Consider the following 17630-nt stretch of genomic DNA (forward strand, 5'->3'; position numbering starts at 1 on the left):
ACCCTGCATAGTAACAAACATGAAAGTACTTAGGAGTTTTGTGTATCACACAGTGGTAAAAATGCTTGGGCCTTGGAGTCAGGCTTGAATTCGGATCCAGATTGTGGCCCAGGCACATATTAATTCCCCTAAGCCTCAGTATGCTTCTCTATAAATAGTGCCTACCTCAGGGTTGTTGTGAAGATTCTGTAGACAAAGCATCTAAGGGCACTGAGCAAAATGTGTTGCAGAGTTATCTCTTTGTTACTCTTTTAATGATACATATGAGGACAGACCAAAATACAAAAATGTTTGATTTAGTCTTTTAAAATACATCACATTAATTATAGGAAGTGAATAAAATATTTCAATTTTTAAATTTGTAAAGTTAAAATTTTTGCTTTCTTTTAAACACAGGCTTAAAAATAATTTCTAATTTATATCTTAACTGAATTGGTATATATTATTAATTATTTTAAAATCCTGAATCAAGATTCTCTGGATAATTGGTTTGATTTCTGCATTTGGTATCTCACATAAGGGAGCTCTCAAGTTAAAGTTTTAAATGTGTGTTTGAACTGCTTTAATTCTAATAAGCATTAGGAATTGGGAAAGGAGCCATCTTAGTCATTCTAATCACAAATGAAAACTTGCTTACCTAGAGATATCAAAGTTTACTATCAGTACCTGATTTCTTTAACATTTATTCTGTATCAGAGGTTATGTTATTTAAAAATGACTGCCCCAGAGGACCTGAATAGACTTTTTCCAAAGAAGACATCCAGATGGCCAAGGGACACATAAAAAGATGCTCAACATCACTTGGCATCAGAGAAATACAAATCAAAACCACAGTGATATATTCCCTTCATACCTATCAGAATGACTAACATCAAAAAGACAAGAAATAACAAGCGTTGGTGAGGATTGGGAAAAAGAAAACCCTTGTGATACAGAGAATAGGCCATTGGATGTTAACTTGCTGAATGCTCATCTCTATGCATTAAGTAGAAGGTTTTGGCTCCTCTTGCTGTGCATATGTTACTTATTATTATTATATTTTCTTTTGGAATTTCCCCTACTCCAGAGGTGAAAAGAGTTGGTTCTACCCTCCCCGCCCCTTTCATTTTTTACTTTAATTTTTTGTTAGTTTTTAATTTGGGGCAATAAAATTTGCTTTAAGTTTTCCATTTGAAAAATCTTACTATCTTCAAAGTGATCAATAGGAATCCTAGCATATTGGTACTGGAAGGTAAAAATCATCCTGCCAATGGCATTTCAGGATTATCTTCTGCTAAGCCCTGATTTTCTTTGGAAGTAGCTCTGGAGCCAGATTGGCAACAGGTGAGGGAACAAAATGTAAACACACTTCCCTTTTGATCAAAATAGTTTTCTTTTCATCTTTTTTAATGTATTGGGTTTTTACAAAATTGTTGCTTTCTAAAGATGGTTTTGCTGTTTTAAGAACATTGAAATTTAGAGAAAGTATAACTCCTAGACCAGCTATTTGCTGTATCACATTTTCTATGAGTAAATTTGGAGCAGGTTTTTTAGGGAAAAGCTATCATTTTTTTCCCTATTCCTTTTTGTTCTATTTTTCTCACTAGACTAAGCTTTATGAGGTCTGAGGTTATATTTTGCTTACACTGACGCACCCAAGTTCTAAGACAGTGCTCTGCATTAACTAGGCACTCAATATGTTCTGTTAAATAAAGCAATTATACTATACATAAAAGGCTAATAAAATGGTGATTAAAAATATAAATCCATCAGAACAAGATAAGAAAATTAAGTTTCTTAGTGATTATCATTACATTTTGAAACATTTTCAGCAACTTTATAGATTGCATTTTAAATTTTACTCTGTTGCAATGAGCAGTCATAGTGTTGGGAAAACCAGAAGTTTTCCTTTAAGGGGTTAAAATTAATCATTTTCTCTGCATTTTTAATAGGAACTACTCCACTATCAGTAGTTTAAAAAGTCTGTGAAGTTGATTTTTCAGATATTGAATTTTTAGTCTAACGTATAAAATATTGTAATTGGTTTCTTAAATATTTTCCAAGAAATATGCAAAAATAATGTTTTTTTTTAAAGATTTTATTTATTTATTCATGAGAGACAGAGAAAGAGAGGGAGGCAGAGACATAGGCAGAGGGAGAAGCAGGCTCCTGGGACTCCAGGATCATGCCCTGAACCAAAGGCAGACGCTCAACTGCTGAGCCACCCAGACATCCCACAAAAATAATGTTTGAATAGGGATTCAGTTAAACAACTTTAACTGGCAACAAAATAAATCTGGGCTTTGCAGGTGAATGTCAGAGAAGGGGGCACAAGATGAGCTCAACCCACAGTCAAAAATGTTTTACTTTGGGTCACCCATCTGGCTCAGTTGGTAGAATATACAACTTGGGATCTTGGGGTTGTGAGTTGTAGTGCCATGTTGCCAAGGCATAGAGCTTACTTTAAATAGTTTTATGGGGCACCTGGGTGGCTAAGCGGTTGAGCGTCTGCCTTTGGCTCAGGTCATGATCCCAGGGTTCGGGGATCAATCCCCACATACTCAGATCAAATGGCTCTCACTGCCTCAGTATATTTCAGTTGCTAAATCTATTATCATTCCTCAGTGTTCTGCATTCTTTAGTGTTTATATAGTTTACAGATCTATGATCAATCCAGGTAAAGAAAAAACAGAAATAGGGACCCATGGGTGGCTCAGTGGCTGAGCATCTGCCCTGGGGTCCTGGGATAGAGTTCCACATCTCCCTCTACCTGTGTCTCTGCCTCTCTCTGTGTGTCTGTCATGAAGAAATAAACAAAATCTTTAAAAAAATTTTACTTTGGTTGGATCACAAACCACATGACTTCAAGGTTAGCAAAGTACTGGAATTGAAAACAACAGTCATGACACTTAAGATCTAAGAACAAGAATAGCACAGAAAGTGAGGGAGAAAGACAAGAAGATTTAGTGGAGATTAGTAGCTAGAGGAAAAAAAGGAATTTGAATAATTAAACAATGGAAAAATTTAGATGTTCATTTTGCAGTTGCGTCAAATAATGGCATAGGGCATTCTGTATTAATACTGTTATTAAAGATAAATTTAAAGTAAATATCAGACCTTTATTTTCCAGAAAATTTTAGATCAAAAGATTTAAGCTATTTACAATTACATATAATGGCCATATCATAAAAACATAGACAAATGCAAATGTTAAAAACATACCTACAGTTATCAAATATTTTAGTAAAATCTAAGTGAAAAATTATATAACCTGAAAAATATTAAGATCACTGTAAGTCTGGAATACTAGAACTATATATACATGTTTGTATTACTTTTCAATTATCTTTTATTTTCTATAAGAGGAAACAAGCACTCGTTATAAGTTGGAGTGTGAAAAGTAGGTATATTATTCCTGATAATATGTTCACACTGATAATACGTATCTTAGTCAAACAAAGTGTAAATGGAGAGGCATTTATTAATGGAGAGTAAACAAGCAGAGAAAGGTATTATGGACAGTTTTTAAAAGTTATGCCTCAACATTTTCTATACAGAGGAACCTTAAACATTTTGTCCAATATACACAAAAAGGGTGAGCAGTGAAGCATTTGTTTGTCATGATATGTTTATCTACAGTAATCTGTGTAGCCTGCAAAATGCAAAGGCCTAGAAGAAAATGAATCTTAATATATATAAAGAATGTTATTTGAGATTATTAACCAGAATGGGAAAATAAAATATCTGTACTATTTTCAGGCAATAAATGAAGACTGTTAGTAGCTAATGCTGTATAATCAAACTCAGGTAACAAGCGGTCAAGTCTAGTATCTGCATTTTATCAAAGTGAAATTCGGGCTGCTTAGTAAAGTAAATTGTGACACTGCTGCTAATAGAATTGCAAAAAAGCACAAAGATTAGAGTGAGCACTTTAGATGTCTGCCTCATTTAGATGTTTGCAGAAGAAGGAACTTTTTGTTTTGTTTTGTTTGTACACCAACATGCCTTGCCTGCTTTTTGCTGTAGCTTTTAATTTAGAAGAAGCTACCAGCTTAGCTACTGTTTGAATTATAGATAGATAATAATTAACTTGCACTGGAAGTTAATCAACATTGGAAATTTGATTTGTTTGGGGATGTTATGATATGGCATGAATTAGCACCATCGAACATTCTATTAGCTTCTATCCCTAATCTTATGTCTGGTGATAGAAAAAAGTAATTATGGAATGCTTTTTAAAAAATATAGTGTGCATGTTTTGTTTTAATGCATGTTTGTAGTTGATTATTAAATGGCTTATCTTTGCTCTGTTTTTTTTAAGGCCAGTTGGATGGCTGTGATTAAGCAAATTTATTGTTTGTTTCTAGTGCAACGTTTAACTGTCAAAGAATCGACAGACAATTTATTTCCAGAGCAGAAGTCTTCTCTAAATTATTTGAGGAGGAAGAAAGAACGACCTTGCATGTTAAATTTGAGTGGTACTGATTCATCAAGAATACTTAGATCAAGGCAAACCCGATTAGACAGTCCAGTTAGTAATCGTTATGCAGGAGACTGGAGCAGCTGTGGAGAAAACTACTTTTTGAATACAAAAGAAAATTTAAATGATGGAGATTATGATGATGTTCCTTCAGAAGGCAGAGAAAATGGAGAAAACTGTAACAAAATGTATGGACCAGATATAATGATTGAACAGCCAGTACCCATGTCCAAAGAGTACACATTTCAGACATACTTGACAGTGCAGACAATTGAGTCTACAGTGGATCGAAAAGTCAATCTTCAAGACCTACAAGAAAGTATTGATACTTTGATTGGAAATCTGGAGCGTGAACTCAACAAAAACAAGCTTAATATGAGTGTTTGAGATTGAGAATTTTCATTTGCTTTTTTGTAATGTTTTAAATTTAAAATCAGTCTTTCTCACTTTCTTGTACCTCTCACAGTGATGTTTTTATTTTTTTACTCTTGAAAATTCCATTAATTTCTAGTAAGTTCATGTGATTCAATTAAAAATACTATTCATTAATATAATTTTTACTTATTAGAAAATTTTTCTTGGGGCAAAGATAACGTGGACTTGCAGATATTTTAACAAGTTTGGCCAATTCTATGGAGATAACTTTTAAATGCACTTATAAGATTCAGATGAGTTATTAGCCCTGCTTAGTTTTTGTACTTTATAGGAACTGCTCTTTTGTAGCTGAAACAGATGTTTCTTTTAGAGGAACGTGGCAGCTGCTCCATCTGGTTTGCAGTGTGAGTCCATGTACACTGCAACATCATGTGATCATATTTCATTTGCAATGCAAATGCTGCTATAAAAAACCTTTTTATAAATAAAAGTAAAATTATACAAATATTAATGTATTCTGTATTAACACTCAGTAATTATTTAAGCTTATAAAAATTAAATATTTTTATAATCCTGAAAATGTGTCTATTTATAAGTGCATATATGGATAGATATTAGAATGGGAGAGGCATTGGCTGCAGAATCACATGGATCTTTAAGGTATATATGTCATGAGGCCAAAATTATTAGCTTAAAATGTCTTTTTCAGGGAAAGAACATTTATGTTAAAGGAATTCCACAGAAACGCTTGAACCAAAACACTAAAAGCTTCTAAATAGAAATAATAGACTTTCTTTTTTTGATTCACAGAAAGTCATGATATCCCTAGTGAGAAGTCATCTTTTAAATTGAAATCGCCTAACTTCTTAAGGGATTAAGAGCCCAGATTTCTGCACTAGTGATTTACATTAAAAAAAATCTTCACCTATTCTATGCATTTTTATGTTCTGCTTTTTAAAACAAAGTAATTATACTTTAAGCATATTTATTTGTAGTAGTACATTGATAACATTGACTTTATAATTACCCTCATTTGTTTCTAAAGAAATCTTGCCAGCATACTCCACGTTACTGATTTTGAAAAATTAACTTATTTTGGCTAAGTATATCTACAATATAGTCACTATAGCAATCACAGCAGTGTTTGAAAATGTAAATTTAGAAGGCTTTTTTATTAAATTAGAATGTATTTTTTAAACTTTTATACCCACAGAACATGTAATTTTAAAATTATAAAATTTGAATCACCAACTTAAAGATGTAGCAGCCATTAGAATATTGACTTCTTGATGTTTTTCTAAATATTAAAGTATTTAACTATTTCTATGTAGTATACATTGATAAACAGACCACCTTGTTATTTAATATGAAAACACAATTGTTAAAAAGCCAGATAACTATTTTTATATGAAAATCTCATTTTTTAAAGCTTTGTATAACAATTGAGAAGAATACCAAAAGAATATGTGACAGGTATATATATTGAGTAAACAGTCAAAAGAAATGTACTTTAAATGTTTTGTAGGAAGACTGTCTTAGTCTTCCTTTAGTTTGCTTTATCATGTATATTGTATGAATTGAATAAGTTGTTCCAGAAATGCTAAAGTTTTATTAAAGTATTATAACCTTGGTGTCATGCTATTAATTATCATAATGACTTTAAGGATCACTTATTATGATGTCATTTTTTTTTAAACAAACATGTTAAAGTTTTGGACAATCAAATGTTATTCATAAATACATGTAACAATATTTTTTGGTCCAGCATTGAAGTTTCCAGAATCTGAAATACTTTAAAGGCCAGATGTACTTTGTTATATAATTCTGGATGGGAATATTTTTAATCTCTGCCGTCTTAAATAGAAAATACTAAATGTTTGTGTTGTCTAAATCACTGTGTCCTAACTATAAATCTCTCTTATTGAATCTGCTGTATTTAGAAGTGCTGAGTAAGTTTATGCTTTTACTTTAAATGACCTTTAACTGCACACCTTTTTTGACTTTTTATGCCTGCTTTTTCTAATCTCCTGGGATCTTTCTACACTATAAGACCTTCAGCTATCATTCCCTTCTAAGTCTACCAGCCCCTACATTTTGGGGGGATTAAAAACAATTTTAATTTTAATGCATGTACCTGAATAAAATTTCGAGCAATTCAGATGGATAAAGAATGAAAAGTAAAGGTGTGCCTCCTGCCACTCACACCAATCCCACTTCTCAGAGGTAATGCCACTTTTTATCCTTCAGGTTGGGACTACCTGCATCACTGGGTCTAGGTTTACTGCTGCTGTTTCTTGATTTGTCATTTAAGTAGTATCTGTTGATTGTCCATTATGAATGATAGGGAATGTCCATTCCTCCTCCCCATTTAATATTTTTAGTTCTTCCTTCAGTTTCCTTTATAACTTTCGTAATTTTTATTTCTTGATCCATCTTTTGTAAACAGTATCTCTTGTCTCAATACCAGTGCGTGCTATTCTTTCCTTCCAGCCTATTACTGTTCCTTACCTCCTAATTTCTCGAAGTTACACGTTTAGTTTATATAATCAACATTCATGGATGTATATTATTGGGGAACTATAACTTAGGCTTTTCCTTTATATGTTGATTCTAAAAAGTGCAAATCAAACAACTAGCCATTATGCGCTAGATTATGCAAAAGCATAGAGAGGCTAGCCAGGTGGTTTTGTTTCCTACATATCCAATCAGTCTACGCTGATTTAAGTAGAATATTCCAAACTAAAGAGCAAATGGATTATTTTATCTTACAGCCACCAACCTCTCTCAATCATGCTGTGTGTTATTTGCTTCATAATTGGGTCATGACTTTTGCAGATTTTTATTCTTTTATCATACTATTGGATTACCAAATTTGTTCATAGTGCTTTTAGCTCTCATCCTGGGATTCATGAAGTATATTCTTGCCTTTATTTTTCTTTGACAGAAGAAAAATATCTTCAGTATTATTCTGAGATCATCTTAAGCTTTTTAATCCATTTTATCAAACATGGAAAAGTAGTTTTTAGCTGTCATCCTGGAATATGTTTTCCTTGCACTCCTATATTGTTTTATATCTCACTTTTCTAAAATTTAGGGTGTTTTTTGTTTGCTGAAGTATATAAGTAGTTTCCCACCACCACATATATCTCTTGCCACCCCTTGTACCTCCCACATCCCCACACCGACCCCTCGCCATACAAACAAGAAGGGTGCTTGAGAGGTAAAGTTTTGAATCCTTGCATGTCTGTAAAGTCCTTCATTTTTTCCCTATATTTCATTTTGATTGGACCCACAGTTCTAGGTTCAAACTTACTTCCCTTTAGAACTGTGAAGGCATTTCTCTATTATCTTCTTGTGTCCAGTTTTGCAGTAATCCAGGCAAGAAAGATGGTCGTTTGGGGCAGGGAAGAAGCAATAGTGGTGGTGAGAACTGGTTGTATTCTGGATATGTCTTTTCTAAGAGGAGCCGAAAGAATCTGCCAGTGGACTGTGGAGAAAGGAGTGAGGCCTGAGCAACTGAAGGATAGATGAGATTGAGGTGACTCCATTATAATTTTAAAATGAGCTCCTTTTAGAAGTTGCTATTAATGTATTGTTTATCAAGATACCTTCAAAATACCTATCAAAATACTATCAAAAGTCCTGTTAACTTAAGTACTAATGCTTCTGTACCTGGTAATGGTGGTGATAGCCACTGCAAGGATAAGAAAACAGGAAGACTAAATATGTATCAGAGCTAAGTTCATATCCTACCTTTTTGGAAGACTTCAGATTGTGTGGCTTTATATTAGGAACCCTACAGAAACAGGTTGGGGTACTGGTATGGTTCTTGAAAAGATGTTTCTAGACAAAATGATTTTAAAGCTTAGGATTTTATAATTTAAAGATACCGACTTTTAGTACTTGGAAAGTGATAAAAGTTTAGTAGTAAGTTTCTGTTTGAATCTTACAGACCTGAGGACTTTGGTAGGGAAAAAAGCGGAAAAGCATTCCTTTTCCAGCCCAGTGCTCATTTTTCATTCAGTAAGGCTCATGTTTGATAAACACTAGAGTGATAAACATTGGAGTGCCAGAAATCAGAGTTCCTGGGTGCTTTCTGACTTGGCCAAAAACTGGTTAATTCAGGCAAAAATGGAATTAAATGTTTCAGAGGGAAGACTGTTAAAAGAGTGTTGAAAATGTTTTATATCTTTGTGGAAGTTTTATAGGTGTTTACATATCAAGTTCCATACTTGATATTTTTGCCTGTTTTATAAATCATACCTCAATTTTTTTTTTTTAATGGGAAAGCTGGAGAAATAGACTTGGAAAATAAGCAGAACTAAGAGGCTAGGTGATCAGAATGAGAGCAACCACAGCTATGCCTGATTAGGGTACTGCCACCAAACATTAGCTTATGCTCCACTGCCTCATTCCTGATTCGAAGTCCCTGACAGAAGCATGAGATTGTACTTCAGTTTCCAGGTGTCAGGGAGCAATTAGCTAGCATCTGTTCTCTGGAATTCACACAATGGTAAATTCTATGAATTTAAGAAGGGGCTTCAGATGCTAAGCAGCCTGACAGTGACAAATATCCTCAACACTTCCCTAGTCTTCATCTCAACCCTACTGCTCTCAAACTAGTCTTTCTCTCACTCCCACTTACCCAACCTATCAATAGTTCTAACTACAATATATCCTGAAACCGTACATGTAGTTTTGTCACTGCTCACATTCTAGACTAAGCTACCATCATCTCCCAGTCTCTTCCTGTTTCATCACTTTACTGTCACTCTCTCCATACTGACAATCTAGTTTATCCACAGAACCCAGTCATCTTTTCAAAAAATAAACCATATCATTTACTCAGGTTCTTCCCTTGCTCCCTGGGCTCTAGCAACACTGAGGACTTCGTTCCTGTCCTAGGATCTCTGCACCTGCCCTCTCCTCCATGTGGAATGCTTCTCATCCAGACTTTCCTTGAGTAGCTGTCTTTTTGTCATTTCACTTCTATGTCCAAATGCCACTTCAGAGGCTCCCTCTGAAAATCCAACCAGTAACCCACTTTGAAAATTGGGAGAGGAAGAAGATGGAGATTTCTAGTTCTTGCAACAAATACCAAATAGTTACCATACTATTTGGTTAAATTATGGACATTTATAACTTTTGAAAATGTTTACATTTAAACCAAATGTAAGAAGAAAAACTTTAAGGGGCACCTGGTGGCATAGTTGGCTGAGCATTTAACTCTTGGTTTCCACTCAAGGATATGGGATTGAGCACCAACTTGGGCTTGGCTCTCAGCTCAAAGTCTGCTTACAACTCTCTGCCTCCCACTCCCTCGTTCTCTCTAAATAAATCTTTTTAAAAAGAAAGTTTAAAAAAGTATATCCACACCATTATATATCTATTTTATTCGTGTCTGCCTAGGAACTATAACATAGAAGATATTCTGTGAATTATTAATAAATGAATGAATGTAAAGGCATTCTCAAAGAATAGTTGTCTTTTTGCAAGGAAAAGATTAAGGACCATGAGAGCAATGTGTATGTAATTATTCAAATATTCACTCCTAAGTAGTAATTACCTGTGGTTAAGAATGTGTTATCTTTTTTTTTTTTTTTAATGACATGCATTTCTTTTGGAACTAGAATGGCCTTCAGAGTATTTGTGACTTAAAAAGTTAGTGGGTTCATTTTTTTTTTTTTTTGCTGCATAATAGCAATTATTTTAGTGGAAACAATTATTTAAATCATATGTATATGAAAGTGTCTCTCACCATAAGAAAGGAAGGTCTCTGAGAGAGCTTTTGTTAAAATGTGGCATTTCTTTACAGAAATCGTGAGCAAAAAAATGTCCTGAATCATTTTAGTGTGCACTTTTTGCTAGAACTAAAAAGAACCTATTTTTCATTTTGTTAAAAGAAAATATTTTCATAAAGTTGAATGAACACTACAAGTAGAACTAAAATTAGAAAGAGTAGCAGAGACCACTTTGGGGAACAAACAATATGTTTAATTTTTTATCTTTTTTTAAATGTAAATTTAACATATAATGTATGATTAGTTTCAGAGGTAGAGGTCAGTGATTCATCAGTCATGTAACACCCAGTGCTCATTACATCACGTGTCCTCCTTAATGTCTATCACCCAGTACTCCATCCCCCTACCCCTCTCCCCTCCAATGACCCTCAGTTTGTTTCCTATGATTAAGAGTTTCTTATGGTTTCTTTCCCTCTCTGATTTCATCTTTATTTTTTCCTCTATTTCCCTTGATCCTCTTGTTTTTTATCTTTCTCAATGTCAAGTGCTTGTTTTAAGCAAATGAGAAAAATGCCTATAATAGTGCCCCTGGGTTGAGTTAACTTAATCCTTATCTGTTTGATAAGGCCACTGGCATGCTTTTAAGTCATTTGAGTTAATCTTTCTTTTTTGTTGTTTTGCTTACTGGAAGTATTTATGAAGTAAAAACTTGGTATTGACCTCAATATTCTACATACTTCTTTGACTGGAAACTCCTCTAAGAAGAGTTTAAAATTCCAACTTTAGAAGAACACAATGAATATTAATTAAATCAAGAAAAGAGAAAGTCTCTTGCATTCAAGACATTTTTGTGACAGTTTGGAGAGACAGCAAGCCTGCAGCTCACATTTTTTTCACAGCTGCAGATATTGAACAGTGACCCCTTGTTCTTGACCTTTGTTCAAGAAAAGGGATGCAGTTTGCCAGCATTTGCGTCTCTAACTTTCCCCTGCTCTGTAGCCATTGTAAAACTCAAGTTTTTACCTGAGGGAAAATTTGAATCATTAGGTAAATGAAAATAGCTTGTCTAAACTGGTTGATAAGAAATGTCAGAGCATAAAGTGCCATCTGTCCAAGGTTATGAATCTGTGTTTGATCTGTACTTCAATGTCGAAACTCACCTGTAAAGTCAAAGAAGGCACGTTAGTATCTTTTTCCATCAATACTTCATTATGAATGTTTTTAAATATAAAGAAAAGTTGAAAATTATACAGTGGACATGCATATATCTACCAGCTAGATTCTATAATTGTAGGCATTTTGTTTTGTAAGTTTGTAAATTCGTATGTATGTAAATTTGATCATATATATGTCCATCCACCATTATCTGTCTTAATTTTTGGTACATTTTAAAGTAAGTTGCAGACTTCAGTATACTTCACAGTAAGTGTTATTTTGGAAGCTCCCTCCCCACCCCCCACCCCCAAAAAAAGAATTGGAGATGAACTTTGTGCTATTTAATTAACTCCTAAAAGAGTCACAGAATGTGAATTTACTACAAATCCTAGATTTCATCACAGAAAGACCTAACATTGTTATTAATAGTCTCCAAAAAGTAATACATATTCTGTGTATCTTTTGATCCTTTCCACATAACTTTTAGCTTCCCAGACTTCTATCATTCACAGATAACTTCCACAATTTCTACCATATTCAAACAACATGTGTAATATTATTTTCTTTAAAAAATTTTATTTTCCCCTGTCTGAGATTGTGTCCCAAGTGGGGCACATTCCTCATGAGCCCTGTGTTGTCAACCCCAGCTGCTCTGCAGATTCCACTCTGGCAGGAATATGGCCAAAGCCCAATTTTTGCAGCCTGAGGTTTGGGAACCTCTCAGAGCAATGGCTCTGACCTTATTTTCTTTTCCATTTTGTTTCCTCTTATAGATTTAACCCTCTCCTACCAGCCTATCTTCCTCCATGCTCCCTCTATATTAACATAGGTGTGATAGCACACCTATTTTTCCCTTCTGAAATTAGAATCAAGACCTAGGAGCCAGACATATAGAGATCAAAATACCAGATTTACTACTTATTGATGAAGGTAAGCTGGAGAAAATGGCTAGGATCTATGGCCAAGTAGGCTTCTTCCTACATTCCCTGTGATCTGCTCATTCCCACCCAGTCACTGTCACATTTAAACTCCTGGCAGGGGTACAGCCTGTCAGCGCTACAAAAAAGAAAAAAAGTACATTATTATAGACAGGCTGGCTCTGTAGGTGAGAGAACACAGAAGGCTCTCAGGCAAGCATGCTCAAGTCCTACTCAATTCACTAGTCAGATAAGTCAGTCTCTGTGACTTGGAGAGCAGTTAAGGAGACAGGGAGAAGCTGGAAGTGATCCTCCCATGATCCTTCCTCTTGAGAAGTCAAGTTCCCTCCCTTTTATGGAAACATGAGACTACAGGATGTTATCTCCTAACAATTACCTCTTATTGCTTCCTCCTATAGTGACCAAATGTCACAGGATGAACTTTGGGACCCTTCGTAAAATGGTGCAGGAAATGGAAGTGTGCGTTGGCAGCCAAAACCAACATGCAAAGATTTTTCCAGGTAATTACTAGGCAATGGCTGCCATTGTATATCCTGTTAACTAGCAAAGTGGCCAAAATTGAGCATATTCTCGCCTCTCTTGATAAAATATTTCCTCCAGCCCCTGTGGCCATGTGCCAGCTCTGGTGCCGTGAGCCTCAGATACCCCAACCAATCTTGCCTTTCCCCACTGCGCCCAGCCACAGAATCTGCCTCTTCCTCTGCCTGTAAGTAAAACTTACCTTCCATTCGATTCTACAGTCTCACCTAGAAGTCTCATCATCTGAGTAAAACACTATGGGTGTTAATGATGGTAGAGTTTTATTTTATTTTAAAATAGGAGTTTATTAAACCTCTTATAAAGAATATACATAAGAAAATATCAGAGGAACTCCTTTTGTTTCTCTCTGTTCTTTCTGCTAACTCTCTGCTCCCTGGATGGTACTGCTACATTTGCCTGTCACATTTGCTTCTGAAAGACTGCCAGCTTTTTTATTAGCCAACTCAACTTCCCACATCTGCTTGCATCCTCAGCTACCACAGAATATCACTTAAGCCATTATCAGCCATAGCCTTAGTGCATTTACACAGGACCTGAGTCACAACGGGTTTGGACCACTAGCAAATCACCTCAAGGAAATTTTATGAAAGTCAGAATTGCACATGTAAATTAGCATAAATATACATACGAAGGCCAAAACAATCTTGAAAAAAAAAAAGGACTTTGGGGGACCAATATTATGTAATTTTAAGATGACTTTTAAAGTGACCATAATCAAGACCATAATCAAGACCATAATCAAGACCTTAGAGTAATCATAATCAAGACTTTTAAAGTGACTATAATCAAGTATTAGTATCAGGATAGACAAACCTACAGAATATAATAGAGTTCAGAAATAGGCCCTACATTTATGGACAACTGACTTTTTAAAAAATTTTATTATTGAAGTATAATTGAAATGCAGTGTTATATTAGTTGCAGGTGTACAACATAATGATTTGACAGTTCTATACATTACTAGTACTCACCACAATAAGTGTAGTCACCATCTGTCACCAATGTTATTACAATATTATTGACTACATTTCCTATGCCATACTTACATCTCTGTGATTTATTTATTTTATAACTGGAAGTTTGTACCTCTCAATCCTTGTCATCTATTATGCCCATTCCCACCCACCCATCTCACCTCTGGCAACCACCAGTTCTCTGTATTTAAATCATTTATTTCTTTGTTTTGTATTTTTAGATTCCACATATAAATGAAATCGTATGGTATGAGCACAACTGATTTTTGATAATGGCAAGCCAGTGGAGAAAGGCTAATATTTTCAATAAATAGTGCTGGAATAGTTGGATATTTATATGCAAGCCCCTCTCCCTGAAACCAGAAAAACACTTTGATCTGTACCTTATACCATATGTAAAAATCAACTTGAAATGGATCATGTATCTAAATGTAAAGCCTAGTAGTATAAAACTTCTAGAAGACAACTTTGGTTATGCAAAATTTCTTAGAGAAGTCAATAAAAACATAATCTGTAAAAAAAATGGTTAATTGAACTTCATCAAAATTAAAAATATCTGCCCTTTGAAAGACCCTGTTGAGAGAATGAGAGGGTAAACCACAGACTGAAAGTAAATATTTGCATGTATCTGGTAAAAGACTTGAATCCAGAATATATAAGGAACTCTAAAATCTCAATAATTTTTTAAAAACCTCCAAGAGGGGATCCCTGGGTGGCGCAGTGGTTTGGCGCCTTCCTTTGGCCCAGGGCACGATCCTGGAGACCTGGGATCGAATCCCACGTCGGGCTCCCGGTGCATGGAGCCTGCTTCTCCCTCTGCCTGTGTCTCTGCCTCTCTCTCTCTCTCTCTATCATAAATAAAAAATAAAAATTAAGAAAAAAACCTCCAAGAATAATGAACAAAATGTATAAACACTTCATGAAAGAGACATGTGGATAGAAAATAAACACATGAAAGTAAGCTCAACATCATGAGTCATCAGGAAAATCCTAATGAAAACTGCAATGAGATACCACTATACACTATTAGAATGGCTAAATTTTAAAAGATTCCATATTAGCAAGATTATGGAGGAACTAGAACTTTCATACACTCTTGGTGGGAATGTAAAATAGCACAACTACTTTGGAAACATTTGGCAGTATCTTAAAAAGCTGAATATCTACATACCATATGAGCCAGACATTCCAACTCTAGATATTTATCCAAGAGAAATGGAAGCATATGTCCATAAAACAAGCTGCACAGAAATGATCATAGAAGAGCAATTTGTAATAACCCCAAACTGGAAACCACAAACTCAAATGTCCCTCAAACAAATTGTGATATATCTATGCAATGAAATATTATTTAGCAAGAGAAAGTGATGAAATATTAATATACACAATAAGAATGGATCTCAAAAGTGAAAGAAAAAGACAAAAATAAGTACAGACCATATGATTCCACTTATACAAAATTCTATAAAATGTAAACTCATCTATAGTAATAGAGTTCTTAGTGAACTAATGCATGCTTGGATGATGGTTATATGGTTACATGTATACAGAATTAAAAATTAAGTTAGCTGCATGCTTACAATTTGTACACTTCACTGTAAGTAATAGTTCAGTAAAAAGATAATTAGAAATGAAGAAAAGCATGTTTCCTGTAGTAATTCCAACAATAGAGGAGTATGTATTTGAAAGCCCATTCTTCTATCTCCTCTTGTCTTCTTCTCATCTCTTAAGTGCAATCTCACTCACCTGAGTTTTCTACTATTCATAGTTTGATATTTATTAAAGACCCTTTTCAAGTTTTAAGATACATAGTGCTATTTTTATCCTGTTTTCTATTGTAATTATTTGAGTACATAGCTTATTGTCATACTGGGTTATATAGTATTGAAAGCAGACACTTAAAGAATGCTTCTTTATAGTTCTCAAAGTAAGGATATAAATAAGTAAATATACTATTTTGAGGTAATTGCCATAATTATGGACACATTATAGATAACTACATTCACTGTGTTTCAGACACTATAAGAATTTTCTATGTTTTATTTCATTTAATCCACACATACCAAATGAGGTGGTTTTTCCAGTTACCTACCACTACATAACGAATGATACCAACACTTAATGGCTTAAAATAATAACAGAATTTACTTTGCTCACATTCTTACAAACCTGAGTTTGGGCAGGTCTTGGCAGGGATAGCTCATCCTGGCTCTAATCAGCCACATCTGGAGTAGCTCAAGAGCTCAGACCTGGAATTATCTGAAAGGTTTATTCATCCCACAAGCAGGGTGCTTGATGCTGGTCACTGGTAGAAATCTTACTTGGGCTTGTCAAGCAGAACACCTCCATGTGTTCTCTCCATGTAGCCTGGGCTTCCTCACAACATGGTGGCCGGGTTCCTAGGGTGAGTATTCAACGAGAGAGCCAGGTGGGACCTGTATCTGTGTTCCTTTTTATGACCTGGCCTTAAAGTTCATTCAGTGCCATTTTTCACAAAGTCACACTCCATTTCAAGGAGAGGGGAAATAGAGTCTATCTCTTGATGGGGGTGTGGCAATGGTTTTGAAGAGCATGTGGGATGGGAAATATTGCATTTGCTATTTATTTTGCCACAGCAGAAACTTATTATGGTTAAATTACTAAAGCTTGTAAAGTGGCTGAGTGTGCAGAATTGTCTCTGACTCCAAAGTTCTGATTATGATCCAGATAGTTGTCTTACTTTGTGACTTTGAAAACTATTGATATCACATTGTCAATTCCTGTTATAGTCTCTAAAACATTTTTTTTTTTAAGATTTTGTTTATTTATTTGAGAGAGAGAACAAGCTGGGAGGGAGAGGTAGAGGGAGAGGGAGAAGGAGACTCCTCACTGAGCACAGAGCCTGACACACAGGGACCCTGTGTGCAGAAGTTAAATGCTTAACTAGCTGAGCCACCAGGCGCTTCTCTAAAACAAATTCTTATGAGCACTATTCATTTCCCATAGGAGGACTACATATGAATCATTTTTTAAATGTATATAGATAGATACTGTTGTACTGCATTAGATACTCATTTTAGGGCATTTAAAAAATTCTTGGTAGCTTTTTACCCATCAAAAGGGAATAGCATTTTTCAGGAAGCAGAGTGAGAGGGAGAATAGGATGTGTGGAACGTAGCATGGACTGCAACGTCTGAAGGGAAAGTAGGGAAGCCACAGCTATAAAAGATGGGCTTAAAAGCAAGCAGGGCTCTGTCATAGCTGCTAAAGAATTTAGACCCTATCCTGAGGGCAACAAGGGCCATTGGAAGGTTTGTTTTGTTTTTAAATAAATTTATTCATTTATTCATGAGAGAGAGAGGCAGAGACATAGGCAGAGACAGAAGCAGGCTCCTTACAGAGATCCCAAGGTAGGACTTGATCCCTGGACCCGGGATCATGTCCTGATCCAAAGGCAGATGCTCAGCTG

The 17630-nt window shown here is 35.0% G+C and overlaps 1 protein-coding gene across 4 annotated transcripts in view; it reads left to right on the top strand.

The window, feature by feature from the left end:
• Positions 1 to 6819, top strand: part of SYDE2 (synapse defective Rho GTPase homolog 2) — a 49045-nt gene extending 42226 nt beyond the window's left edge. For 2 of the 4 annotated variants that reach the window (XM_041749803.1, XM_041749804.1), the window contains exon 7: positions 4347 to 6819. In XM_041749803.1, coding sequence (XP_041605737.1) covers positions 4347 to 4846 — 500 coding nt within the window. In that variant the 3' untranslated portion in view covers positions 4847 to 6819. Of the gene's footprint in view, positions 1 to 3738; positions 3787 to 4300 lie in introns of all 4 variants that reach the window. The other 2 variants (XM_041749806.1, XM_041749805.1) reach the window with 2 other exon arrangements.
• Positions 6820 to 17630: the final 10811 nt, after the last annotated feature.

This window comes from Vulpes lagopus, chromosome 3, assembly GCF_018345385.1.
Source record: "Vulpes lagopus strain Blue_001 chromosome 3, ASM1834538v1, whole genome shotgun sequence".
Classification (NCBI taxonomy): domain Eukaryota; kingdom Metazoa; phylum Chordata; class Mammalia; order Carnivora; family Canidae; genus Vulpes; species Vulpes lagopus.